This window comes from Carettochelys insculpta, chromosome 1 (genome assembly GCF_033958435.1).
Source record: "Carettochelys insculpta isolate YL-2023 chromosome 1, ASM3395843v1, whole genome shotgun sequence".
In the NCBI taxonomy this organism is placed as follows: domain Eukaryota; kingdom Metazoa; phylum Chordata; order Testudines; family Carettochelyidae; genus Carettochelys; species Carettochelys insculpta.
Genome location: NC_134137.1, coordinates 62,090,154 through 62,117,807, shown reverse-complemented (window position 1 = coordinate 62,117,807; position 27,654 = coordinate 62,090,154). Strand labels below are relative to the sequence as shown.

The 27,654-nt window shown below is 45.2% G+C and overlaps 1 protein-coding gene, 1 long non-coding RNA gene and 1 pseudogene across 2 annotated transcripts; 2 read left to right on the top strand and 1 right to left on the bottom strand.

The window, feature by feature from the left end:
- The first annotated feature begins 1,035 nt into the window (after positions 1 to 1,035).
- LOC142009492 (uncharacterized) lies at positions 1,036 to 8,372 on the top strand. The gene is made up of 3 exons (XR_012644487.1): positions 1,036 to 1,062; positions 5,022 to 5,106; positions 8,058 to 8,372. It is a non-coding gene; the product is annotated as an uncharacterized LOC142009492 (long non-coding RNA).
- EBPL (EBP like) lies at positions 6,075 to 24,104 on the bottom strand. The gene is made up of 4 exons (XM_074987640.1): positions 23,773 to 24,104; positions 14,319 to 14,388; positions 11,964 to 12,102; positions 6,075 to 7,492 (listed from the first exon to the last, which is right to left on the bottom strand). Exons 1-4 carry the CDS (start codon positions 23,956 to 23,958, stop codon positions 7,252 to 7,254), a joined length of 636 nt encoding a protein of 211 aa, XP_074843741.1. The 5' UTR covers positions 23,959 to 24,104; the 3' UTR covers positions 6,075 to 7,251.
- LOC142007460 (tetratricopeptide repeat protein 9C pseudogene) lies at positions 23,957 to 27,654 on the top strand (annotated as a pseudogene).

Below are 27,654 nucleotides of genomic sequence, written 5' to 3'. Positions count from 1 at the left end.
ATCCGCTTTTTTGAAATTATTTCAAAATAGCGGTTTTGCTGCGTAGACGCTCGCAAAGTTATTTTGGAATAGTGGCCATTATTCCAAGATAACTTTGCTGTGTAGGCACATCCATATTGAATTATAGGCTGACTGACAGCAGCTCAAAGGCAGAGGCCCTCTCTCCCCAAATTTTGCCTTTTATTATGCACATTAAAGCCATATTTACAGAATCCTCCAGCCCCCACCCCTTTGCTCTCTGGTGACTAAAGAAAAATAAAAGTTCTCAGAGATGAACATTGGAAAAAAAGTGAGGGGGAGGGCAGTTGCTAAACTGGCTTGGGGTGAAGCCATTAGAAGCAGGAATAGGCCTTTAAGAAGGTGCATTGATTAAACATATAAATCCACATAAAGGAGGCAGGTTTCTTTTCCCAGCATTGGGGACCTTAAGCCTCATAAGATGACTTAACATCCTGCTTACAGAAAAAACTCTCACTTCCCTCTAGGCAGTGACTTGACAGTGTCTCCTATCTTGGAGGTTGTCATGGGACTTAGCAGCCTCATTTTCTGGGGGCAGAGCTGCTCATTCCTATTGCTGGGCTGATTTACATCACTGCTTGACTTTATCAGCACTGTGTTGCTTCATAACATGCATTTTCCCTTGAAATGGAAAAGTGTATTAAATACCAGATCCCGCTTCTGCTGACTGTTTTAGCATGCCCAGCCCAATGGCATTCTGGCCTCATTATAAAAACATCCACTGACTTCAAATGGAGCAGGATCGATCCTTTACCTAAACAACGGTGTGATTATCATCCATGGTGGTGCCATGCAGGGGAGGGTTATGACCTTTTCCTGGACACCACAGCCATTCAGTTAACTAAACTGCCTGTTAGGGTTAAAACCGCAGACAGTGCAGTCCTAGGCAATCTCCAGGAACACTAGGGAGCAGGAAGTGTTGGCAGGAAGCTAGGGAAGTCAATGGGCAGGGAGTGGAGATTTGAACTGAAGCAGTGATCTGCCTGCTGCTGTCTTTTGCGTGACCAGAGACAGCGGAAGACATGAGTTAAGCCACGAAAACAGGTATGGACTATTCAGTGACAGCCATGCCTAGGGAAGGGCTATATCTGGAAAGTACAGATTATGTAAGTGGAACAGGGAACATTTAGGCAGATGCAGTCAGGTTATTTTTTTATTTTGGGTTTGTGCGACTTACCTGTGCTGATTTACGTACCCTCCTGTACACTGTAACGTCTAAACTGACCCCCAGGGAAGGAATTCTCTCTCTTTAATTTACTCTTTTTTCAGTTGCTCTTTAACACCTAGCAACCAAAACAAAACAGCAGTCCAGTAGCACTTTAAAGACTAACAAAATAATTTAGTAGGTGATGAGCTTTCGTGGGACAGACCCACTTCTTCAGGTTTGTCCCACGAAAGCTCATCACCAAATAAATTATTTTGTTAGTCTTTAAAGTGGTACTGGACTGCTGTTTTGTTTTGATAGTATATAGACTAGCATGGCTCTCTCTCTGTTACTACCTAGCAACCAAGTATACTTACCTAGTATGTCTTCTTTGTTTCGCCAATAAAGTCACATTTTTAAGACTATGATCTGATTCCCATATCCTAGAAGGCAGGGTGTTCTGTGTACATGTGCTGGAAAATTAAAGGTCAGCTATTAAGAAATTGCTGTTTGTTTTCAGGATCTCTCCCAAGGAAGGGTTGAGACCTTGAGGTTGCCCCACAGGGAGACATCCCAAGTGTGGCTTCCTGGGTTCTCCAAGGGGGTTTTTGCACTTGGGTGGTGGCAGCGTATCTCCAAGGTCAGGAAATCCGTGACCTTGGGGAGGGATTTTTTTTTTTTTTGAAAGTAGAAACCTTTAGTGGCAGGGTACTTAAAAGTTTTTGAGGTCCCACCTTCTGCGAGAGTGGGGAACAGCCATGCTAGGCAATTTTATTGGAGAGTTATCTGTTTTACCAAAGTTATTAAAATAGCATTACCATAAGACTTGTGGAATTGATATGTAACTTGCCACTTGACTAAGTTATTTTGTCACCCTCAACCCAAACTTTTATTCTGAACTATTGATTTTCTTCTTGTTAGATTAAAAACAAACAAAAATGGCTCATTTTAGACTCAAACCATTCACAGGAGCTATGAGCAATTTTTTAGTTTAGGAAAAAAGATTTTTTTCCTGTGCCAGAAATATGACCATCTACAGTATTTATTACCATGAAGAGTTCTTATTACTTATAGTTCTCAAGCTTCAGTTTGCTAAATAAAAGTCACCATTTTATGACACAAACCGTTATCTGGAAGTGCTTTTAATTCCATTAAATATGCTGAAAATATTTACCTTTCTCTTTCCCACGGAATTAATATACTCAGTGTTTAAGAGTTATATTAAAATAGTTGCAGGACATGTGAGCTTTGTGGTCAGTACACCAGCTGCCTCCAAATGGATTTTAGTCAAAATTAAAATGAACTGATGTTTGAGAAAAGATGACAGAAATTCTTGATTGCTGCCATTAATGTCTTATAAAAAGTCAATATGAAGATCCCTGGGGAACTCCGGTCAATCCATTTACTTGGTGTCCAGCCAAAGTGGAAGTGTCCTGGTGTGGTGGTTCAGTAAGCCACTTGGGATGCTGCTGGCACTTTGGGCTGTATGGCCATGGTGCACCCAGGTGCCAGCTCTGGTAGTTGGGGAGGGCAGCTCCTGCCCCCTCCCTCCAGCCAACTCCTGGGATCAGGCATCTGGGCAAGGGCTGTCCCCACCACGCCATCCAATCAGGCTACAGGAGTCAGGGCAGGGGCCTGGGTTGGTTGCTATATCCACAATTAAAGAAATTCAAGAGATGCTTGTAAACAATATGATAGTTACTATGTAAGGCATCAGTAGCTACTGCTCCAGAATATGAGCAGAGTTTCTGAGTTTGTAGGGCCAGTAAATCATTGTGTGCACTTTAAGTACCTTCCATAGTGCAGCTCTAATTGATGGACCTCCTTGGCCATAAAAAGGCAAGGCGTGTTACTACCTTTGTTTACACCAGAGGCTTTGGGGAGTCCAAACAATTATCTTTAAGAGGTGCTGTGTGGCCTTCATGAAGCTCACCCACCAAGCTCTACTTGTGACCAGGGTGTCTGAACGTTAAGCCAAATGCACAATGCACAGAGAGCTGAAGCATCAGCTATACAGTGTTTTGGAAGGACCACATCAGTTTATTCTCACTTCCCAGTTCTGACTCTCCAATGAACGCTCTCCATCCTGCCTCTCTGATCATCTCTACCTGCTTCTTACTCATCCTCTCTGCTCCTCCAGTTCTGGCCTCTGGATTTCCTTCTCGTCTCAGCTCCCCATGATATTGCTGTGTGTTGAGCTGCTCTTTCACACATGTAGCACCATCTGTTTGGAACCCTTCCTCCTTTGGAAACACTGAGTCACTTCTACCACCTCTCACTTTAAAAATCCTTACCCCCCTCCCAAGAGTCTCCTACACCAGAAAGGATTCTGTAGAGCTCTTTATAAGGGACACTGTGTAAATCTTCCAGCACGTACATGGATTTGATAGTTATTTTTCCAGCCTCTTGGCAATAGTTTGAGTATTTTAGTTGCTTTTTTTAAAAATGGCAAAACTTTAATTAACTATTTTGTTGAATGCAGCAAAGATCAGATTTTTTTAAACAAGTCATTTCCCACCACCTACCAGAGACTACAGTAAGTTAAAACAAAACACAATTAAAACAACTAAACTAATCTTTCACTTCATTACTCAATGACATCTATACTTCGTGTCAGTTAATTCATGAATTTCTACTGTAAAGAATTATTCCTAGTATAGCAGCATAGCATTTTTACTCTCATCTTAAGTGTGGCAATGCTGGATGTAGTTTAGGAATATTACTGTGTAATAATTTTATTAATACTGTAGGTATGTGGTCAGTGAGATGGTCCCTGTATAGCTATACTGGGTTACAGGCCTTTCCCATATCAATGTTTCAATCTATTTTACAAGAGGGCTATTAAAAATACCCCAGCCCCCCCCCCAGTGAAAAAACCCACAAAATGGACCTAAATTAGGTAGCCTCCCAAACGCACATTTAGGGTGCAATTACAGGGCAATGATCAAGCTAGTAGCCGGGAAGATGCCACTCCCAGTCTTTTTGCCAAGACTGGGAACTGAGAAATCAAAAGACCACTGAACGGTTACAAAGACTCTCTTGAGAGAGGGATGGAGAGTTGTCAGGGAGCTGTTTGTGTGGGGAACAGACTGGCATGGACACAGAGACAGGCCCTGTGGCAGTATGGGAAGGGGATGGGCCCTTCTGCAGCTTCCAGGAGGTGGCAGGCAGCCTTAGGGAAAGGCAGGCGTGCCTACAGGCTGCCTATCAGTGCCTACAGGCTGCCTATCAGTTCCAGATGTTTTCCTCTGACATGCTTTCACTCTAAATAAACAGTACTTTGAGGAGGCTGATTGGCCATAGAGTATTACTTGGCAGATAGCACCTGAGGAGCAGAGCTGCAGGCACTACACAGAAGTGGTCCCTGGGCCATCCCTAGAGAGATGTGGGGCACAGGGCAGCCTCCCGCACCCCAGGCCTTGCCCCTTCCCTTTCCCGTCCCTGCTCTGCCCCTATTGTGTCCCTTCCCTGAAGCCCCCTGCCCTGAGGGACACAAGCTGAGAAATTACCAGTGGGCTCTGCGCAGGGCAGGACCAGCAGCAGTCACTCACCACAGTGGGAGGAGCCACAGGAAGCAGAGCGACTCCGCAGCCTGCTCCACTTTGCTGCTACCTCCTAGCTGGGTCACATCAACTCACCACAGCCATGAGAAGTGGAGTGCCCCGGCCCCAGCCCATTCCACTCTGCTCCCCATGAGCTGGGGCTAGGCCACCCTACTTCCTGCCACCGTGAACCATGGTGAAGCTGCTCTCTCTCTCAGTCCAGTCTTTTATTCTCAGGGGTTTTCAGGTATCCTTATGGAGGGGGTAGGGGTAAAACCAGCTGAATAACAACTGTTTTCTTCCCCTGCCTTTTACAGAGTTTTCATAAGGGGGAAAAACTTTGTTGATTCCCTCTACTCCGTGGTGGAAAAGTACAGAATTCAAGATGGCTTCCAGGATCAGGTGATGTAGTCACGTTTCTGGAGGGCCACTTCTAACCATATTTCACAGGCTGACCCACACACTCCCAGGAAGACTAAATTCTTTTACAGTCCGTTGTCTCTTGCTAATAGACCATCACCACTGACTTTTCCACTGTAATCCCTGAATTGTAAGCAGGGATCAGGACCCAAAGCAGCAAGTACCGAACACAGATCCACAATTTAATAGTCTTAACTCCCTCTACAAAAATGATACTTGCCTACAAATAGAATACTCGTATTCATTAACTCATAATCTTTCTAATGATGTGTTATATGAGCCATCTTGCATAATGCATATCTGTTATGACATTCATACCATAGGCATATGCTCATAAAGCATATGGAGTATTACATCACAAGTTGCATAAAAAATATGCTGCTTACCTTTTCTGCACAGTTTGTTAATTGATCTGTGAACATGAAACTGACAAAATCAAAGTGAGAAAAGATTTTAGGAAAAGAGTGTAGCTAAAATGTCACCGGCACCTGAAATGTTTAATCCAACGTAAAGTCATATATGCAGCTGCAACACTCAGAAGCTAATCCTGGAGCTAGTCAGGTCTGTTTAAATTGTGAAATGGACATTTTCTGAGCTGTGGTGGGAGGAGGGAAGGAAAGGCAGAGGACATTTATCATAACCCTCTCTGGAGGCACAGATTTAATACCTTAAGCAGACAAACTGCATTACGAATACTTCTCCATATAAGTAAAAACATGTTCCTAAGAGTCTTGACATTTGAGAAACAATCTGCTTCAGTTATAAATGAAACACTGAACTTTGATGAAACTTGGGATGGAAGGGTGAACAAGGCTGCGGAACCAGGATTTAGAGCCAACTTAATTATTTCATTGCTTGTTTGCTTCACTTGGCTAAAGAATTCCAGTGGGATAAGAACATTTTTCTTTTGAGGAGGGAATAAAAGAAAAAGATCTGTATGCCACTTTGTGATAAAATGTATTGTTTATTTTTGTAAGCAGTGTGATAATTTGGCAATTGCTTTAAATACTATATATACTGCACTGATGATGTAAATTATTTTTCTCCTTGTAAGATCAGCCTGAAATACAAGGCCCTACAACAAAATTACACTTAATATGGGTAAGTGTAAGGTAATGCACATTGGAAAAAATAACCCAAATTACATGTACAACATGATGGGGTCAAATTTAGCTACGACAGATCAGGAAAGGGATCTTGGAGTTATGGTGGATAGTTCTCTGAAGAGATCTGCGCAGTGTGCAGCAGCAGTTAGTAAAGCAAATAGGATGTTAGGAATTATTAAAAAAGGGATAGATAATAAGACAAAAGATATCATACTTCCCCTATATAAAACTATGGTACGCCCACATCTTGAGTACTGCATGCAGAGGTGGTCTCCTCACCTCAAAAAAGATATATTGGCATTAGAAAAGGTTCAGAAAAGGACGACTAAGATGATTAGGGGTTTGGAACGGGTCCCATATGGGGAGAGGCTAGAGAGACTGGGACTTTTCAGTCTGGAAAAGAGGTGATTGAGGGGCGATATGATAGAGGTATATAAAATCATGAATGGTGTGGAGAAAGTGAATATAGAAAAATTATTTACCTTTTCCCATAATACAAGAACTAGGGGACACCAAATGAAATTGATGGGTAGTAGGTTCAAAACTAATAAAAGGAAATTTTTCTTCACACAGCGCACAGTCAACCTGTGGAACTCCTTGCTGGAGGAGGCTGTGAAGGCCAGGACTCTATTAGGGTTTAAAAAAGAGCTTGATAAATTTTTGCAGGTTACGTCCATAAATGGCTATTAGCCAGGGGTAAAGTATAGTGCCCTAGCCTTCAGTACAGGAGCAGGAGATGGATGGCAGGAGATAAATCACTTGATCATTGTCTTCTTTTCTCCTTCTCTGGGGCACCTGGCATTGGCCACTGTCGGCAGACGGGATACTGGACAGGATGGACCTTTGGTCTGACCCAGTATGGCCATTCTTATGTTCTTATGTTATGTTCTTAAAATTTATAATGTGTGACCTACAAAGGTGAACAAAGATCATCAGTTGATTGCATCTCTGCAAAAACAACAATGCTGTTTGCACTCTTAATTTAAAATCTCTCAATCAGATTAATGAAGTGGGCTTTTCTTCACTTAGTCTTCTTTCTAGTATTTGATTTTTCATGATGCATTTGCTTAAGTCCTAACCAGGACTGCCACAATAAAAGTGCAGGTATCACTACCCATATGCCATTAAAAATTACCAGGTAGACCCAGAGATAAAGCCAGTTATTGGTGTTTAAGTTAGGACTTCCAGTGAGCCAGTCTGGGCAGAATGTCATCCATCCACCATATAATTCACAAACACACAATGTAATCTGTATGAAATGCCTGTAAAGAGGAATACGAAAAAAAAAAAGTCAGTCAATTGCAATAAAAATTAGTGCTATCCAGAAAACCATTCTGTTCCCCACTTTATTTTCAAAGTTTTGTAATTTATTTTAGTTCTGAGGCAGAATACAAAATGAAAACTTTGAAATATTTTCCCCAAAAGCAATCATAAAATCCACCCCAGATTAGTGATTTAGGAACATGACAGACACAAATTCAAGTCTCTGCTCTGAAAAAATGTAGAGGAGGCAGTTGAACCTGACTCTCATCTGAGGTGAATATGATTTTTTCTGGGGTGTCTCTCTGATTTTGACCAAAAATTTCACCCTAGATCTGAAAATCCTTCTTTATGAAATTTTTGTCAAATCCTATATTCTTCCATGAAATATTTTGGTATTTTCAAAATTTTTGAAAAGATTTTCAAATAGAAAAGAAATTGTCTACAAACTTTTGGACACACTATTCTAGCACTTACATAATGCTTCACATTATAGAGACAAAGACCAAACGTCTTGAAGAACCTCCATTATAGTTATAGGTAACTAACCTCCATTTCTCCTTTTAGGGCTCGTACCTATGGACATTCCATGTGTGGATGATTATTGCAATCCTTCTGTTTGCAAGACGGAGTCAGTCAAAGCAATGATAAACATTTTAACCTGCACAGGTTAAACCTCTCTAGTCCTGGCACCCTCACGACCTGACTGGTGCTGAACAAGAGAATTTGTCAAACCACGGGAAATCAATATTATCTAGCACATTACCAACACCTCCACTGCTTACTGGGCTCTTACAAGATACTTAGGGGTAAATTACAGCTAAATAACAGCACAGAACATTGATAATCAGGACCTATGGCTGTAAACAAGCTTTATGGGACCACAGGAAACTTGACCACACCCATGGTAAGTTGTTGTTCGGCTAACTACAATCATGCCGGATTATGGATGTTGCTGGACGAGAGTGTGCCAGATGAGAGAAGTTCAACCTGTAAAACTTAACCAGCTTGGTTTTTTTCGGTCTACTAATCATTAAAGGAACATTTACATTAAACTAGCAGGGTTTACTAAGGGGCCTTCACTTAGTCCCCAGCTTTCTTCTATATTAAAGAACCACATTTATATTATGTACAAAATAAACTGTTCTTAACATGCCAGAATATAGCCAGGTGGTAACCAGGTTTCTCAACACTGTTGACTTTGTCATGTAAACAGGACTGATTGTCTGGTAAACAGAAGTTTTGCAATAGTGCTGTATTTCATTCAAGGTGCTGGTGTGTATGTAAATACCCAAACCTATTATTTATTTTCTTATCCAAATACCTTTCAAATATGACAAGACTTTAAAAAAGAAAATGGAGTTTACCCACCTATACCGAGGGACTCTTCAAAGATGTATGATCTTTATCTGTATTCCACATGTGGGTATTCTTGTGCTCCATCTGCCTGAGACCAGAAAATTGGCAAGTAGTGTTCATTGGTCCATGCCTGCACCCTGGTGTTCCTTGTGTTCAGTACCAAAAGTACCAGGGGAAATGCAGACTAAGCATTTCTCTAGTTCCTTCTCTACCATAAACCCATGTGTGATGTGAAGCAGATGGGACAGAAGGTGGGTAGTGGAATATAAACAGATAGGAAGCAAACACCAGTAACTGGAGGTTAGATATAAGTAAACCTCCATTTATTCTTTGAGAGCTGGTCCCCCTGCATATTGTATGTGTGGGTGACTATGGTAATCAGTATTCAAACAGTTGGGAGATGCAGGAATGCATGCAGCACAGAAGTCTGTAATATGATTGTCCCAATGGCTGCTTCTGTGGACATGTCTTGAGCTAAAGTTTAATCCCTCGTGAAGATGGGGATGGAACACCTGGTGGCCACCCTATATATGTTCGGTACAATTAACTTCTTACTGAGCTGCCACTGAGGTTGACTGTGGTCTAGTGAAATGGGTCCTCGTCCCAGATAGTGACAATGATGCAGCCAGAGATCCACTTAGATTTTGAGTGGATAACATTTGAACTCATCATCACTCTGCTACAGGGATTAATCGTCCAGGTGTTCTTCTAATTGGTTTGGTTCTTTGCAGGTAACACTTAAAGCTTGTCTGACACGGAGCGAGAAAAGAGCCTCCTTTACTCTTTGGAAGCAGAGGGTTTTGTAAAGAATACTGGCAAGAGAACTGAATAACTGGTGTGAAACTTGGAGATTACCTTTAGGAGTGTATTTTGGGCAACTCTATAAGGAAAACATTTCCTTATGGAACATGCTGCATAGTGGGTTGGCCATGAGTGATGCCACTTCACTCACTCTCCTGGCTGCTGTGATAGCGACAGGGAAGGCAACCTTCAAAGACAGATGGGACATCAAACACATTGCCAGTGTTTCAAAAGGTGTTCTGATAATCAGTAAGAGCATGAGATTGAGGTCCCACTGTGATTCCCTTTTGGTGGGAAGATCTTAGTAAGACCCTTCAGGAATCTGGTTCTTATAAGATGAGTAACACTAGAATAGCTTTTCACCAGAGGGTGGGAGGCACTCACTGCTGCTGATAGCTAGCAAGCTAATAGAAAAGCCCACCATCTTGGGAATGAGAAGGCCGTGTGGAATAGCAGGGGCACCTCCTGTGTCTGGAAATAACTGGTTCTGTTGCTAGATTTAACATCCATCCAAATATCAAGCTCTGATGTGCAGAGAGTCTGGACTGAGGCATCTGATCCCACTGTTTTCCTGAGTTAGCAGAAGTGGGAAGGATTGAATGCTGATGGAGATTGTCACTGAGTGAAGGTTTTGTTTAGCACTTTATTGAGAATCTCTCACTTGTGGTCTGTGCAGAAGTGTCTGCTGAGATTGTCTGCCTGAGAGTTTTGTGCCCTGAAGGAGTACATCACTGAGAGCACGATGTGAATCTGAAGCTTGCTGGTTGGCAACAGAGTTAGTACTAACAGATCGCTGCTCCTGCACACCTTATTATCATAGTAGGAGGTTAAAGCTGGCCTGAGTCTTTAGGACCTGAACCTGAGAACACACCCCATTTGGAAGGAGTCAAGGAGGGATCCCTTCATTTGCGAGCAGATTTGGAAGTGGATTTGTTTTTGTTTTTCCATTGTCCGTAAGAGTGCCCCTTCGTCTAATGAAAGGCCTGAGACAATAAGTCTTTAGGCTTTACTAACTCAGTCTCTGTTCTAGAGATCACGTTCAGAGGGATGCTGCTCCCAGATTGAGGCTGATGTGCAGAAATGTCCTCCCATTCTGGATCCCACTGGAGCCTCCTGATTTTTCCATGAGGTGCATCCTCTGTTGAAGCTCTCCTCTCCTGGGTTTGGCTAGGGAAAGAGCAGCAGAAGCTGAACTTTGAAGACATGTGGCTCTCCCCAAGCAGTAAAGGCAGCGTTGATCATTGTTCCTGGCAGAGGAGTAGCACAGGCTAGAGACACTCCAGAACTCTGGGCACAGTCCTCCTGGGGCAGGGCAGGGTGGTGAGCAGGAAAGGTCCACTGAGGTGGGTAAAAACTACACTATACTAGCTAAAAAACTACTGGAACAGTGCTAAAAACAGTAACATTCTAACAATTATTTACAATATGATTGCAGGTAAGAAGACGACAAAGCTGCTTCAGGACACAGAGAATTCCAACTCAGGCCACATGGTGGTTAGAAGGAACTGGAGAGGCTGAGAGTCACTTCCTCCCCTTGTACCCTTGGCACTGAGCAGCAGGAATGCCTGGGCAAACGCATGGACCAATGGACACCACTTGCTGATTCTCTGGTCTCAGAAGCATGGAGTACATGTGTACCCATGCGTGGCACACACAGGGAGAAGGACCACTCAAAGAACAACCAGCTTCTGTGCTTCAAGACCTCCGTCAAGGAAAACTAAGAAAAATGAGACTGCCTACACCGCAAACCAAAGTATAATGGAACTAACAGATTCATATTTCCACACAGGAGGGGACAGTATTTGGCATGAAAAACGGCCTGGGTTTCCCTTCAAAAAGCAGATGGGGACCACTGATTTTCAGGCTACTATTAGCAGCTAACTCAGAGAACTTGAGAACTGAGACACTGATATTAGTAGGTCAGAAGAGAACTAGCCCTCTTTCCTCATTATAACTTAAGTTTTGGGACCTTCCTCTATGGTGTCCACACAGGGCTCAAAATTAATGCCTTCTTTTTAAAGACAGTACAATGCTTAAATGATGCTATACTGAGGTTGTCCATTGTTAAAATTGTCCTTGAAATACTCACTGGAAAGAGATTAAGCAACTTTTTGCACAGCACACAAAGCTGCACAGTCAAATGTCATCTCTCATAATATTCTCCTGGGTTCCTGACTTCTGCAGTTTGGGGACAGACCAATAGCCTGTGACTTCAGATCCTAGTTTTCTGCAATAGACCATTTTCCCTAGCCCAAAAACCTCTTTTTTATCTACTTTGCACCAAGTAATTGTCTGATGTCTACCAGAACTTACCTGTAGTATTTCTCTTTGATAATAGCATAAATGAGTAACAGTGCTAGAAGGCTATCCAAAACAACAGTTAGTATTTCCAGAGACACAATGGTTGGATCAGCATAAAGCCACCTTGCATCTGCTCTTCCATATTCTTTCCCTAAACAATGAAACAGAACAGTTAATTCCACAACTGGTAAAATCAATTTGAAAAAGATAACTCGGTGGGTGGGTTGCTCCCCTGCCTTGATGGAAGAATATGCATAACATTTTCAAAAGCACTTAAATACCCAATGGGATTTAGTTGACTGAAAATTTTACCTTTATGAACGGATGCCTGAGATGAGCATATGCGTGCTTTAGAAATAAGATTATCATTGTTTAGTTGCTAAAGTGACTGAACATCTATCTTTCCTATTTCTTTTACAGGAAATTGTTCCCTTAATACAGGTGCCCATAGTCATCAAGTAACTTCTACATAGAACTTGCCCCCCCCACAATCTAGAAAAAGATTTTTAGGAATAAAGACAACACAGGTAAAATGCACCAGAGGAAAACGACAAAGCTTGTTAATGAGTGCTCCCTGTAAACTGCGCACTTGTGGGGCTGCTCGGGAGAAATTCAAATGTCACTAATTAGCAGAGCACCCACAACTAGGTTTGTTTCTACTGGTGGTGAACATTTGCACATGCCTGGGGGCACAGAAAAATTTATTCTGTGCATGTATGGAAAATGTTAGAGGGAATATTGTTGCTAACCAAAGGGGATAATAGTGGTTAGACAAATCTTAGAGAACTCAGCTATTTTTTCCCACCATCTTAAAATTAGTCTTGTATTTATAGTGCTCCTGGCTAAGGAGAGCCAAAGACTGATCTCAGTTACGCCCGCACAGCTTTACTAGCTATACCAAATGAGAGAAAAACTGGAGTCTTTTTTTCTAGTTAATTCCATCAGGAATCAACATTCAAATAAGGCAGTAGTAACTGCAAATGGACTGCACGTGTGTCTATACAGCCATATTCAGTTACCATAATTGACATAGAAGCAATTTCCCATAGAGTTTAAAAGGTAGATTCTCAGGCATTAGGGTGATGAAAGCAACAGAAGTACCTCAGTGGATAAATGCAGATGCGTCTAATTAAAAAAAAAAACTATCCTAATGGAAAAGGTATTCAATAGGATTCAATATTTATTAACACACTAAGGTATCATGGAGGGAAGAGAATAATCTTTATAGAAACAAAAGTCAAGTACTCCCGCTATCTTTAAATGATGGTGCGTATTGAGTTAGAATGAGAGAAAAGTTCACTAATGCTGTTTGATGTAGAGGTTTGTGTTCATTTCTGAAGCACAAAGATCATTATTCAGCTTTACCAGTTCATATTGTTGTGTATTTGTTAACTCTATGGATTGGTGTCTGCAAAAATACCATTGCAAAGACAACCAGGTCTGGGATTGTTTTGTAGTACGGATACCTCAAGTGTAAAGGGCTTTGAAAAGAGAATTGTCATAGCCCTGTCACCCTCACCTTGCATTTAATACCCAGTCCTACATTCTCTGTGCTCCCAGGACTCCCATTCTACACTACGCATTTTGGGTGCACAAAGGTGACAGGATCACACCTTTTATTAAAAAACCAAAGGATTAAAAACTGAAGCTGTCATTTTGTTTTGTAGCCCATTGTCATAAAGGTCACAGAAGCTACATTTTAACCAAAAAGACTTCTTTACAGTAAGAACGAATATCAAGAAACTTTGATGCATTAAGTTTCCAAAATGTCAGCTTTAGACTTCATCATAGTGGGAGAGAATGTGAAACCACAATTATGTCACTCTCTTCATTAAATTAGTGAGCAAATGCATACCAGCCTAAACAAGTTAATCTCTTAAGAGATGTTGCTCCAGCAGTGCCTTTTTAGCCTCTCACATGTTATCACAAGCAGCACATATTTACTGTAGGGGAAACTCACAGGCTATGGTATAACAGCATTAAACCGCAGTAATGCTGGTTTTTCCTCCTTACCGTCACAAAGGCAGAGAATGGTTGCTGAGTTTTGGTTTTGGGAACAGAAGATGCGGACTAAAGGGGACATTCCCCCCCAGACTGATGTTGATGCATCAATTAAATCAAATGGTGGAGATAAACTAGCGGGAGCCTCTGGTTTCCCAAAATTTTTCCTACCCATTAAAATGAACAATTGCTCTTCAAGTGACTGCCCATGTGAATTCTACTCTTGGTGTATCAACACCCCATGTAAATGATATTGGATTCTTTGGTCACCAGTGTCTGTTGAGGCCACAGGTTCACCTTATAGTTCTTTGTGCCACCACACCAATGCCCCTAGTTCTGCAGCCATAAAAGACAAGCTATACTTACACAAAGAGGCAAATACGTTGTCTGACTCTGCCACCGTTCCCACTAAGGACAGATACACAAAGGGGCCCTCCTGAGGGGGAAAACAAGACAGAAATGTGTTCTAATTTCACTGAGGTATGCCCACATCCATATTAGCACTCAGAATGTGATGGAGGATAGTCTAGGAATGTCACAAATTAGATAAGGAAATGATTCATAAATAGAGAAATCCTGTTTGCAAGCACCTCAGCAGTGCCACATACTGGACGTGCCTTTCAAAGCATTTTATACCACAAATAACCAGCCTGCCTTTAAGTAATCCTGCAGTGCCTGAGACACCTCTGGTTTTTTTAAATGACCATTTTGAGTTGTAAAGTGTAAATTGCCTTATTTTACATCTCCTCACCACACTTTTCCTTTTCTCTCACTCTGCATAAGCTCCCCATGCAACTATATTGTGCATATGCAATAAATCAAACATCAGAACCCACACATTTAAGATTTCAAATTTGAATAGGCTACAAACCCCACTTCCCCAAGAGCCAGCATTCACTAGAATATATCACACCATCAATCTGAAGGCATTAAAGTATTCCCATACGTTTTCATTTAGCAAGGGAAGGAAGAGAGCTGTCGCAGGAGTGCAGTGGAACTAACAGGAGATGAGGTGGTTAATTGTTAGCCATGAATGTTCCGTAATAAGTCAGGAAAAGCTTGAGAGACCAGTGACAGGGAAGCAAAAAGGAGCTAGAGAAAGGAATGTTAAAGAGCATAAGAGAATCTAAGACCATGAAAGCAAAGACAGACAAGCACTCTGAGAAATCTCCCTGAAACTATAAAGTCGTTCTCAAGTCTGTCCTTGCATTAACAGAATGAGCTACTCCTTCACCGCATTCTAGTTAAGATTTAAAAAAAGACGCCCCTGAGTAAATTGTAAGAGTAATCAATTCTGTTGAGGGCTAAGTCCAACGGTGAGGCCTAGCGCCAATGTATTTATACAAAAAGCTCTGCAGTGGTGCGGGATCCTACCGATGACAACAAGATCAAGGAATTCCGTGCCACCACCTCCAGAGAGGGCACAAAAAAGACAGAAGAGGGACTCTTCTGTCACATGTAGCATCGGGCACAGTTCCAGGTGGGCAGTCCTGCAGGATGAAGGTGTCTACGCCTGCTCAGAGTGCTCCAGTCCAGGCACCAGAACTTTGCAGAGCTGCTCCAGCTGCACCAGCATGCTACAGCCCTGTTCTGGAGGGATCCCTTGAGCTAAGATAGGATAGTTCACTGGTCTTCTATTCTCTGATGAGGTGTCCAGTTTTATGTAGGGTGACCAGACCCCCCATGGCCACATACGGGAAGGGGGACGGGGGGGCGCTCCTCCTCCCCCGAGCCTCAGGGAAGCAGCAGAGAGGGAGCAGCCGCAGCGCTCAACCCCCCCAACCACCACCTTTCCCGAGCCTCGAGGGAGCAGCAGGGACAGAGCAGCCAGAGCACTCCCCCTCCCCCGAGCCTTGGGGAAAGGGAAAGTAGCTAACTGGCTGGCTCCCTCTGCTGCGGAGAGCAGATACCGACGTACAGGACGTGCTCTCTGGCAGGCAGCTGCATCTGCGCCACCAATACGGGACAATTAGTCCCTTTTATAAAATAAGTTGGGGGATGCCTTTTTGGTGCACCAAATACGGGATCCTCCCGCTGAAAATGGGACAGACGGTCACTCTAATTTTGTGATATCTGTCCACTAGGAACTGCTATGAGACTACCACTTCATGGCACAGTCAGAAGGCGCTGGACAACTCTTGTGAGAGAACAGATCACAAACCTGGGCTGGATTAAAGGTTTTCTAGACGTGAACGATTCCTTCATTAGGACCAGTTAAAACAAACTCCCTCCTCCCAACACATGTAGCTGCATCCTGGCAGATTTGGAAAGATGTACTGGATTTGTAACTCAATCATACAAAGATGCACAATTTTCCATTCTAGGCCTTGACCCCACCGACCTCCGAACCTATTTGCACAGTATTATTCTCGCAAGGAATGCGGAGCAAATGACAGCGCGTAGGGAGAAGCACAACTGCATCGGCAACAGCTCTTCATACGGCTGCTGCAGAGAGGGTCAGGCGGGAACAGAAAGTCACCAAATCTAAGGCAAAGCAGCACTCCCTGACTCTCCCTGGCCAGCGTTCTGTCCAGTCGTAACGAATGTAACAAGTTGGAAAGCAGCAAAGGGAAAACCGCGTACCCAACAGCAAAGAAAAAACAAAACAAAACAAAACAAAAGCACCCTTAACAAACACACGTAACAATATGGCTGAAAAATGGTCACCCATCTTTCATGAGTGCTGTTCTTGGAAATGTGTTGCTCAGTTAGGTGTGTGTATGCTACGTGCAGGACTCGCAGAAGATTTTTTCCCTCAGAGGTACCCGTTGGGACATCAGAGGAGCCCCCTGGAGTGGTCCCTCTGCGGCAGTGCATAGTTACCCCTTACTGGAACGCTCAGACAAAATGGAGGTGAGCAGGATATGGAATAGACATGAGCAACCCACCTCGAACAACAACAGGGTACTAAAGGTAGGTAACCGTTTTTCTTCTTCAAGGCCGCGTCTACACATGCACACTACTTCGAAGTAGAGGAGCCAACTTCGAAATAGCGCCCGTCACGGCTACACGTGTTGGGCGCTATTTCGAAGTTGAAATCGACGTTAGGCGGCGAGACGTCGAAGTCGCTAACCCCATGAGGGGATGGGAATAGTGCCCTACTTCGAAGTTGAACGTCGAAGTAGGGCACGTGTAGCCGATCCGCGTCCTGCAACATCGAAATAGCGGGGTCCGCCATGGCGGCCATCAGCTGAGGGGATGAGAGACGCTCTCTCTCCAGCCCCTGCGGGGCTCTGTGGTCACCGTGTGCAGCAGCCCTTAGCCCAGGGCTTCTGGCTGCTGCTGCTGCAGCTGGGGATCCATGCTGCATGCACAGGGTCTGCAACCAGTTGTCAGCTCTGTGGATCTTGTGTTGTTTAGTGCAACTGTGTCTGGGAGGGGCCCTTTAAGGGAGCGGCTTGCTGTTGAGTCCGCCTGTGACCCTGTCTGCAGCTGTTCCTGGCACCCTTATTTTGATGTGTGCTACTTTGGCGTGTAGACGTTCCCTCGCAGCGCCTATTTTGATGTGGTGCTGCCCAACGTCGAAGTTGAACGTCGACGTTGCCAGCCCTGGAGGACGTGTAGACGTTATTCCTCGAAATAGCCTATTTCGATGTAGCATGCACGTGTAGACGTAGCCCAAGTGGTTGCTTATGTCCATCCCATTTAGATGGATCCTAAGCCAAGCGAATGGACAATGGTGGGGTTGGAGACTACGAGGCAATAGACTCCAACACAGCTCTCCCAAAGGCTGCATCATCCCTTGCTAACTAAATCACTAAAACTATTAACCATTAACCAGATAAAAACTATATACACGCTAACAGCAAGGAAGGCATTTGCAGGAAGATGCAACGATCAAGGACTCCAACAAATGTCACAGGTAGGAAGAAGGCACTGAGGGGGCAGAGGCCCAGCAGAGGTATATATGTGTCTCCATGGAGGTGCCACTCCAGGGGACCTCCCTACTGACCTGAAGGGTACTGCTGAGGGAAAAATCTTCCCACAATGGTGCACTTGGCACATACACACCTAAATGGAATGGACATGAGCAATCAATCACACTAAGAATTATTATTGCTGTAAGAGAACCTCTTATCATTGCTCTGCTCTTTTAACACAAGAGGGTGTTTTGCATAATTTCACTGTATTTCAAATCTCTTAAGCACATTTTTGCCTGACTCTCAGATGAGGGGCTCAGGTGCTACAGTGATGAAGACCACATAAACTCCTAGATTAGATTGTTTAGTTTAGTCTTTATGACAAGAAATGTTGTCATGAAAGTTCACAGACCTGGTCTGTAATTTCTGATGAAGATGGTAAACCACTGCCCCCTCCCCTTCACTTCTCCCTGTTCTTTAAATATAATTCTGTGCAGCAGCCGCACCTTCATGAGCAAAACAGAACAAGAACACAGAATAATCAGTATTTTAAAAAAGGATTCCAGGAAAACAGAGGGTTAGGGTTGCAAATATTTTAAAGCAGCTACTGGACCACTTGGGAAAACTAATCAAGCAAGCTGGTCTACTTAAAATGAAGCATGATTAGTCCCTAGTGCTTCTATTAGTACTCGACATCTCTGCCTTCCTAATATTTTTAAAATCTAAATGGCTAAATATTTTTCTACTGATATGTCAATGACATTTTAGCATTGCTAAGTCACATTCCAAAGCTCAAGCAATAATAAAATGGTCAGAACTGGAAAGGATGTGGTTGGCTCACTGGTGGTGTGTCCCCTTGTGGCTGGGTACAGCACAGCTGGTCTTTCACCACTAGGATGTCCTGCTGATGGGAATCTGCCTCTTCTTGCAGTTTTTGAGTTCTAATCCTTCTGAGGTTATAAAGAACCCAACAATAATCCCTCAAAAGGTCTTCAGCCCCAGGGTCCCCACACCCTCCTCCCAGGGTTCTTAGTTGAGCTTATCCCCATCTCTGGGATTTCCTGTAACCTCACCAGTAGCGGGTAGTGGAACCCTGCCCCTCCCACTACAGTGGCTTCAAGCCAAAGTCTGCTTTGTCTGACTCTCTTTTCCTGCCTCCTTAAACTTCTTCCTACCAGCAGATCTCTCCCAAAGCTTCTCTAAGTTCACCGTTTATTCAGAGCCAGGGCTGGCAAGGCTCTCCCCTGGAATCCCCCAGTAGATCCCAGTCTGAAAGCACAAACTTAGCCAACTTCTGTCCTCCTTGGGCTGAGCCTTTGTATCACAGATTCCCCTTGCTCTGTTCCTCCACCAAACACCCACCAAGTTTCTCTCCCTGCCGCACCTTGCCCTTTTATCACGGCTGCGCTTTACTGCAACCTGCTCTGTTCACCCCCATTGCTCTGTGTCTCTTGTCCTGACAGAATGCTCTACTCAGAAAACAATCCCAGAGCCAACTTTCTCTCTGGGCTCCATCCTTTACCTTCCTAACCTCTCCACTCTAATTTCAGAGAGTGATCAGAGTTTCTACTTACAGACCCATTCTGCTCCAGACTCGCTTTCTTTCTAGCTATTACCCAAGTCCTTCCTCACTGGCTTTAACAAACAAGCTGCTTTACTTGGCCCACATTAATCCCTTCAGAGGCAAGATGGTGTGTATACCCCAACACAATGTCAACCCATTGTCCACTTTGTCAACAATCCTCATTAAAACAGACGTAGCCATTTCACATGCGGTGTGTTTTATTTTTATGCTGCCACTGGCACCCTTTGTGAAACAAAAATTCATGAGAAACACCAGACCCAATGTCAACTTGAAGTAACAATGAGAGATTACCTGCATTTTAAATGTATGACCCTAACTGAACAGATCAGTTTTTTCTTGGGAGAGACGGGGGAAAGAATTCAGGGCCTGCTCTACCCCACAAGAAGACACAAACTGCCATCATGACATTAGTGGCTGTGACACAGAGACAGGCCATATGAGAAGACAGAAGGCCTCTCTTAGGAGCAGCGTGCTTTAGTATCAGACCAGCAAGGATCTAGGCCATATAAATCAAATAGTTACTTACCATTCCTGCCAACGTATCTCACACAGTACCATCTCTATTCACACAAAATGGGGAAAACAGCCAATGGGAGCTGAGAGATTTTGCAACGAAACGGGAGCAGCACACAAAGGCTAACACTTCCCGGTGGCAACCAGAGCAGAGAGCTACATGGAGCAGGCAGCAGTTTTCAGCTATCTGGGACAGCAACAGGCAGACAGCCTGCCTCAAGGTCCTGCAGCGTGGCTCGCCAGGATCTGCCTGGGTAAATCTCCTGGCCCGAGACTGCCTCTGGTACTCTATAGCCTCCCTCCTGCCAATCCTCTGCCCCCTCGCTCTCCTGACCTCTCCCCCACATAACCCTAATCCTCTGTCCCTCCTCCTGCACCCATATCCTCTCCCAGACCCTTCCCAGGTCACAAACATCTCCTGCCCTAGGTCACAGCCCAAACCCCTCCTGCATCCCTGCCTCAGATCACATCCTGTCACAGACCTTGCACCCCCTCCTCCAAGTCAGAATCCCCTTCTGCACCCTTACCACCTCCTGGTCCCTGCACCTGCTCCCACACCCCAATTCCCTGCCCCAGATCACAATCCCCTTCACCCAAACTCACTCTCTCTCAGACTCAACATGACCTCCTGCATTCCAGTCTCCTACCTGAGCTCTCTTCTGCACCTAACATCTAGCCCAAACCCTGCACAACCTCCATTACTGTCATGGAAAAGTGTGGCCCTTGATCCCTTCCCAAATTCTTAGGGTGGCTCCCCATTAAAAATTATTGCCCACCCTATTTTAGACATACCGTAAACTGTTGCACATCAACAGCATTACAGCAGGAACCCAGTCAGATTTTTGCTCTGTGTCTTGCTAAGGAGATTCTGACCTGTCCTTTTGGATGCAGACTTTGAAAGTGTTATCCAGACTTTTGTTACCTCAAGATTGGACTGTTGCACTGTGTTCTATGTGGGACTACACCTGAAAACCATTTGGAGACTGAAACAGGTTCAAAATACAGCAGCTCACTTATTGAATGAGATATCACACTAGGAGCATGACACAAGTGGTCCAGGACTGTGTTAGCTGCTCACCCAGAGCTCAATAAAGTTTAAGATGTTGGTTGCGAGTCATGACCCATAAAGCTCCAAGTGCTGGGACTGACCTATCTAAGGGATTGCCTGTCTCCTTTTGCCACGCCATCACAGCTGCTCTCAGAAGAGCGCTCAAGCTGAGATCTGCTTTGTTACACAAGTGGTGGTGGTGGTGCTGGCAGTTGCAGGGGCCTGGCATGACATTGTCCATGAGGATTCCAGGACTCTGGAACTTGCTCCAGACAACCCCAAATTTGATGACTTCTTCGACATCTGTTTTTGAGAGGGCTGAAGACATGCTTCCCAGACAATGAACAGACAGAAAAGAGCTTCTATAGGCAACCATAGGAAGTATAAACAGGGAAATCTCAAGTAGGAGTAGAGAGGTTATTTTACCGCTGTATTTAGTAATGATGCACTTGCTGCTCAGAAAATATGTCCAGTTCTGCTGCCCACAATTCAAGAACGATGCTGATAAATTGGAGAGGGTTCAGAGAAGAGTGAAAAGGAAGATTAGAAGACGTGCATTGTGATAGACTCAAAGAACGCAATGTATTTAGATTAACAGAAAGATGGTTAAGGGGTGACTTGATTACAGTCTGTATCCTCATGGGGAATAAATATATGATAATAGGCTCCCCAGTCTATCAGGGAAAGATATGATAGAATCATAGAATCCTAAGTTTGGAAGGGACCTCGGGAGGTCATCGAGCCCAGACCCCTGCCTAAAGCAGGATCAATCCTAACAATCATGATCCAATAGCTGGAAGTTTAAAACAGACACATTCAGACTAATGTGACTGCTGTCCCTGACAGCCTGGCTTCTAGCTCCCTTCTGCTTGCAGACCCTGGAAACTGACCAGAGCAGCAGCCCTGATCAGTTTCCTGGCTCCAAGGAGGGGAGCGGAGCTGGGAGCCAGGTTACCCTTGGCTCCCTGCTCCCCTTCGCTGGCTGGAGCCAGGAAAATGACTAAAGCTGCTTCCTGGGTCAGTTTCCCAGCTCTGCAAGGGGAGGGGAGCCAGGAGCCCAGCTGCTGCCTGGTTCCCACCTCCCAGAGGCTTGTGGAACCTGGGAAACTGACTAGCACATGGCTGGTCAGTTTCCCATGTCCCACAAGTGGCAGGGAGATGGGAACCTGGCTGCCCCCTGGTTCTCGGCTCCCCACCACTCTGGGAGCCAGGAAACTGGTCAGCCCTGGGGGGCTGGTCAGTTTCCCTGCTCCTACAAGCGCAGGGGAGCCAGGAACCAGACTGCAGCCTGGTTCCTGTCTCCCTGCCGACTTGCACGAAAGTTTGAGTTATGTGGGCATTGAAGGAACGCAACCCCTGTAACTCAAGGTTTACGCTATAGCTGGAACTCTCCAGAGAAGACTGCAGGCTTCCACTTACTACCTCTTCCACACAGTAGTTCAGCCTGGAGCCAACATAATCATGCTTCGGGGGAGAAAAGAGAATGGCAGAACAGTGCCTAATTTTATGGCAGGTGAAGTTCTGTGAAAGCAACTATCAGCTGCAAAATTTTCAGGATGCTTTATTACAGATGTGTTAAACATTGATATCAGCCAAATCTAGAAGCTGTATAAACTTTGTCCACATTACTAAATGGAGCGTTACCCTGCACATTCACCTGATTTTTAAAGGAGATGAGCGACTCCAGCTACCAGTGAGACTTTTGAAAATCAGGAGCTCTTTATGTGCTACTGGCAAGATGCATTTGTGAAATGACCCATCATGGTAAGATACTGTGTGGTGCCTGGATTTCTGGGTCTGTCTTGGAACTTAGTGGTGCAAAACATGATGCATTACAGACACACAGAAAAATGGATTGTGTATGTTTTGGTGTATGTCACAGGCATGATAAAAGAGCTGAATATAATATTTTGATTTCCTAAGACACCTGAAAAGTGAAAGGCAGTTTGATTATGAAGGATATATGTAGTCCAAATTTCAAAGACAGTAATTTTTTCAGTGCTTGGAGGACCAAAGAACTAACCTTACTTCAGTCTTTCCAGCTGCCCTGTAAATTTCAACAAAAGTTAGAATTTTTCTGTAACATCCAGTGAAACAGGAATCTTTCTGTGGATGAACTGGGCAAAAAACAGAGCGTTCAATAAGTTATTCTAATCAATTAAACAAATCATTCTGACTTTCACTGGAAACTGACAGAGCAGCTACAAAGCCCTGAAAAGATGATACAGTCTATGGGTTCCTGGTTGTCTTAACTTTCTTTTGAAGGAAGATCTTGCCAGGTCTTCCCAAACACACCTATATGGTCTGTTCTGAAGCACCTTGTTGAATAGGCACATTGCTGTGGCTTCTGCAGCATGAAGCACTGAAGTGGGAAAGTGATCAAAAGGAATCCAGTCCTAGCTGAAGCCTCCCTGCGGCAAGAGACTGATAATCTGTAAGACCAGTGGCAAACCATGATGTTGCCAAATTCCTGCACAGGGTAGTCAGATTTATAGGCCTACGGTAATTAATAAACGTGGACTGGGCACTCTGACAAAGGGAGTTACTGTGTCTGGGGCTGCACTGGGTAGCAGCCAGCCACGAGGCTTGAGAGGGGAGCAGAGAAATGGGGGTGCATTTAATAGGGAGGGCAGAGGAGCGTGTTTGGGGTTTTTTTTGGGGGGGGGGCGTTTTCCTGTCAAAATGCCTCAGGCTGGGGCTGGTTCATCCCTGCCTGTGTTGAGCTGAGGTAGCGAAGCCGTGGGCCGTGCCCCCCCCAGCGCCCCCTTTTCTTAGCAACCCCCCCGGCCCGCCCTTCCCCCTCTCGGCACTCACCAGCGTGCAATGCACCAGCAGGTCGTAGCAGAGCCAGCCCAGCACCCAGCCGTCCGGCGCGGAGCAGCCGCGGCCCAGCCTCCGGCCCAGCGCCCAAGCCAGGCCCAGCAGCGCCGCGCACACCGCCAACGAGCCCGCCGCCGCCGCGCTCAGCAGGTGCGGAGCTGCGGCTCCAGGCCCCGCCATGCCGCGCTCACGCGGCGGCCGCGGCTCCCTGCAGCGCGGGGTGAGGGTGCGGGGACGGTCGGTGTGTGGGTGTGGGCGGGGTCGGTGCGGGGGTTGGGTGCGGGGAGGCGGTGAGCATGTGTGGTGCTCAGTGTGCGTGGGGATGTGGGGGAGCGGTGTGGGGGGGGGGTCTGGGGGGGCGGGGCAGTGAATATGTGGTGGTCAGTGTGTGTGTGGTGGTTTGGGGGGGGAGTCGGTTTGTGTGGTGCTGTGGCTGGGGGCAGTGGGGTGTGTGTGTGGTGGTCAGTGTGTATGGTGGTGTGGGGGTGGTCGGTGTGTGGTGGTCAGTGCGTGTGTGGTGGTGTGAGGGGGAGGTTGGTGTGTGTGTGGTGCTGTGGCTGGGGCAGTGGGGTGTATGTTTGTGGTGGTCAGTGTGTAGGGGGATATCGAGGGGGTCGGTCAGTGTGTATGGTGGTGTGGGGGGTGGTCGGTTTGAGGGGGCAGTTGGTGTGTGTGTGGTGCTGTGGCTGAGGCAGTAGGGTGTGTGTGGTGGTCAGTGTGTAGGGGGATGTGCAGGGGTCGGTCAGTGTGTATGGTGGTGTGGGGGGGTTGTCAGTGTGTGTGTGGTGGTGTGAGGGGGAAGTTGGTGTGTGTGTGGTGCTGTGGCTGGGGCAGTGGGGGGTCAGTCAGTGTGTATGGTGGTGTGGGGGGGTGGTCGGTGTGAGGGGGCAGTTGGTGTGTGTGTGTGTGGTGCTGTGGCTGGGGCAGTCAGTGTGTGTGGTAGTGTTGGAGGGGTGGTTTGGGGATAGGTCATCTGTGTATGTTGGTGTGGCAGGGCGATGTGTGTGACAATGTTTGTGTGTGTGGTGACTCCTGCAGGTTGGGGTTGGTACTATCAAACTCCCATGTGACATGTTATTTTGTGGGGGGAGAAGAGGGCACCGACCCAGAACAGCACCTGGTGGGAGAGTCAGGCTGCAGCTGTGGTCCTCCCTGTGAGCAGCACCAGCAAGGCCTAAGCAGAAGGCACTGCACAGCACCCACACCCACTCCTACACCAACCTGGCTGCCAGCTAGATCCCTGTGGAGCCACTGAACTATGAGCTGCTGAAGGGGTACAGCCTCAAGGTACTGAAGAGAGAGCCTGAGAACCCAGAGGCCTTGTACCATGCTGGCGTGGCTGCCCACCACCTGCAGGATTATGACCAGACCCAACGTGATCTCACAGCAGCCACAGCCAGCCATGAGATGCCAGTGTCAAGTGGTATCTGCAGCAGACAGAATCCCAGCTCAGCATTTATCATCAGAAGGAGAAGCAGCTCTATATGAAAACAAAAAAGCAGTCCAGCAGCACTTTAAAGAGTAACAAAATAATTTATTAGGTGATGAGCTTTCGTGGGACAGACCCACTTCTTCAGATCATAGCCATAGTGGAAGAGACTCAATATTTAAGGCACAGAAAACTGTGCCTTATTATTTTGTTAGTCTTTAAAGTGCTACTGGACTGCTTTTTTGCTTTGATAGTATATAGACTGGCACAGCTATCTCTCTGTTACAGCTCTATATGGGGATGTTTAGCTAATGAAAGTATGGCTCCCCCACCTGACTCCACCAAGGCCAAAAAAGAGAACACCTCTGAGAGAGTGTGTATCAGTATCTACCACACTCATGTTGTATTAATGTATTAGATATAAATTCATACCATGTGAGTTGGTAGATACAGATACACTTCCTTTCAGAGGTGTCCTCTTTTTCATATGGTAACCCTAATGCGGATGCACCTCCCTTTCGTGGACAAACTGTTCGGCCATGGGGACGCTTTCACTGATGCCACCACCAGGGCCACAGGCACATGTCTGACTTCTGCTGATGGGGCTGGACCGACGAGGTCTCTTGGGATGTGGATTGCTGAAGAGGGAACCCTGGGCTTGTGGGTAAGACCTGCTTGGAGGGCTCCCTTCCCTCTTGTCTATGGAGCATTGTCTTCTCTGTTGCCCCAAGGACCTGGGCATGCCCAGATCACAACTGCACAGGCACAACCACCCCCAGTTGTGGCACCAGAGAAAAGGAGCATGGACTGGATCACTGGCTCTGTTTTCCCTTCCGCCACCCACTCTGGCCCTCTTCATAAAGGGACCCATTTCCCGGTAAAAACAAAAAAGCCAAAAGTTAAGCTACCCTAGCTATACCATCATAGGTCCTTACCACATCCAACCTACCATGAAAGTCTCAGTCAGATATGTGCCAGCAATGGCCCTTCTGCTATGTGCATCAGACAAACCAAGCTGCCTCTGCACCAAAGGATAAACAGGTACAAATCAGACATCAAGAAATGAAACATACATGTACCAGTAGGGGAACCCTTACCATTCCTGGCTGTTCAGTAAAGGATTTAAGCTTAGCTGCCCTTCTCAAAACAAAACAAAAAACAAAACAAAACTTGATTGCAAAGGGAAACAGCTGAATTGGAGCTCATTTGGAAATTCAAAACTATGCAATTAGGGCTCAGTAAGGATCTAACTTGGTTAACACACTCAGTGGTTCCCAGTCTGGGGTCTGCAAACACAGCTATTGTGGGGGTAGGAGGGCTGAAAAACTAAATAAAAATGATTGTGGAACATCAGTTTTAATTAAATTGAAAAGTTACAATTCTTTTTAAATATTAATTGCTGAACAAAGATCTACATTGTGGTTTCCTTTTGCATTTAATCAAGCGTACGTAGTGGCTAGAACTGGCTTTGATGGGGGTCCACTAATGGTTTGGGGACAGTGACTGGGAGTCCACACTAGTGAAGAAGTTGGGAACCACTGCTCTACAAATTCCCTGCATGGACTATCATATCTCCCCATCAGCTACATTGAATGGACACAGTCACCCTGACTGATCCACCCTAATTTATAATGGATAGTAACTTCTTTGGCAATAATTTTCTTGCATACATACCTGCCTTTGTATTTCCACTCCAGTTCATCTGATGAAATGGGCTTTATCCATGAAAGCTTATGCCCTAATATGTGAATGGCCATACTGGGTCAGGCCAAAGGTCCATCCAGCCCAGTATCCTGTCTGCCGATAGCGGCTAATGCCAGGTGCCCCAGAGGGAGTGAACTGAACAGGCAATGATCGAATGATCTAATAAATCCATCAGTCTCTAAGGTCCTGCAGGACTTCTCATTTTTACAGTTACAGACTAACGTGGCTATCCCACTGACACGCTGATTTAACTAGAACTGATGTCACACTCCCTTCTATGTATCCCTTCCGTTTTTCTTCAGCATTTGAAAAAGTGAGTTGTAGCTCATAAAAACTTATATCCTAATACATTTATTAGTCTTTAAAATGTCACGGGACTCTTGTTTATTTTGCTGAAACAGACTCATATGATGGCTACTCTTAAGCTGCTATGCTGTGGCAGAATAAATATGGCCCTTACAATTACAGGCTAACAGGCCTTTCCTTCCAGGCTACACCTAGATGGCTTTTTTTGAACTTGGTGCCATCCAGAAGGCACCAAAGTTCGAAAAAAGGACCTATTTTTGAAGGTTCCATTACCTCTCTCACAAGGGATAGCAGAACTGGATTACCATGCTTGAAATAATGCTACTTTGAGCTCAGAAAAAAGCTGCGGATTTGCTGGTTCGGAATACGTTTGTATCCTGAAATGGAACCACAGTCTAGACATAGCCCCAATGTCAGGAATACAAACTGTAGGTTGA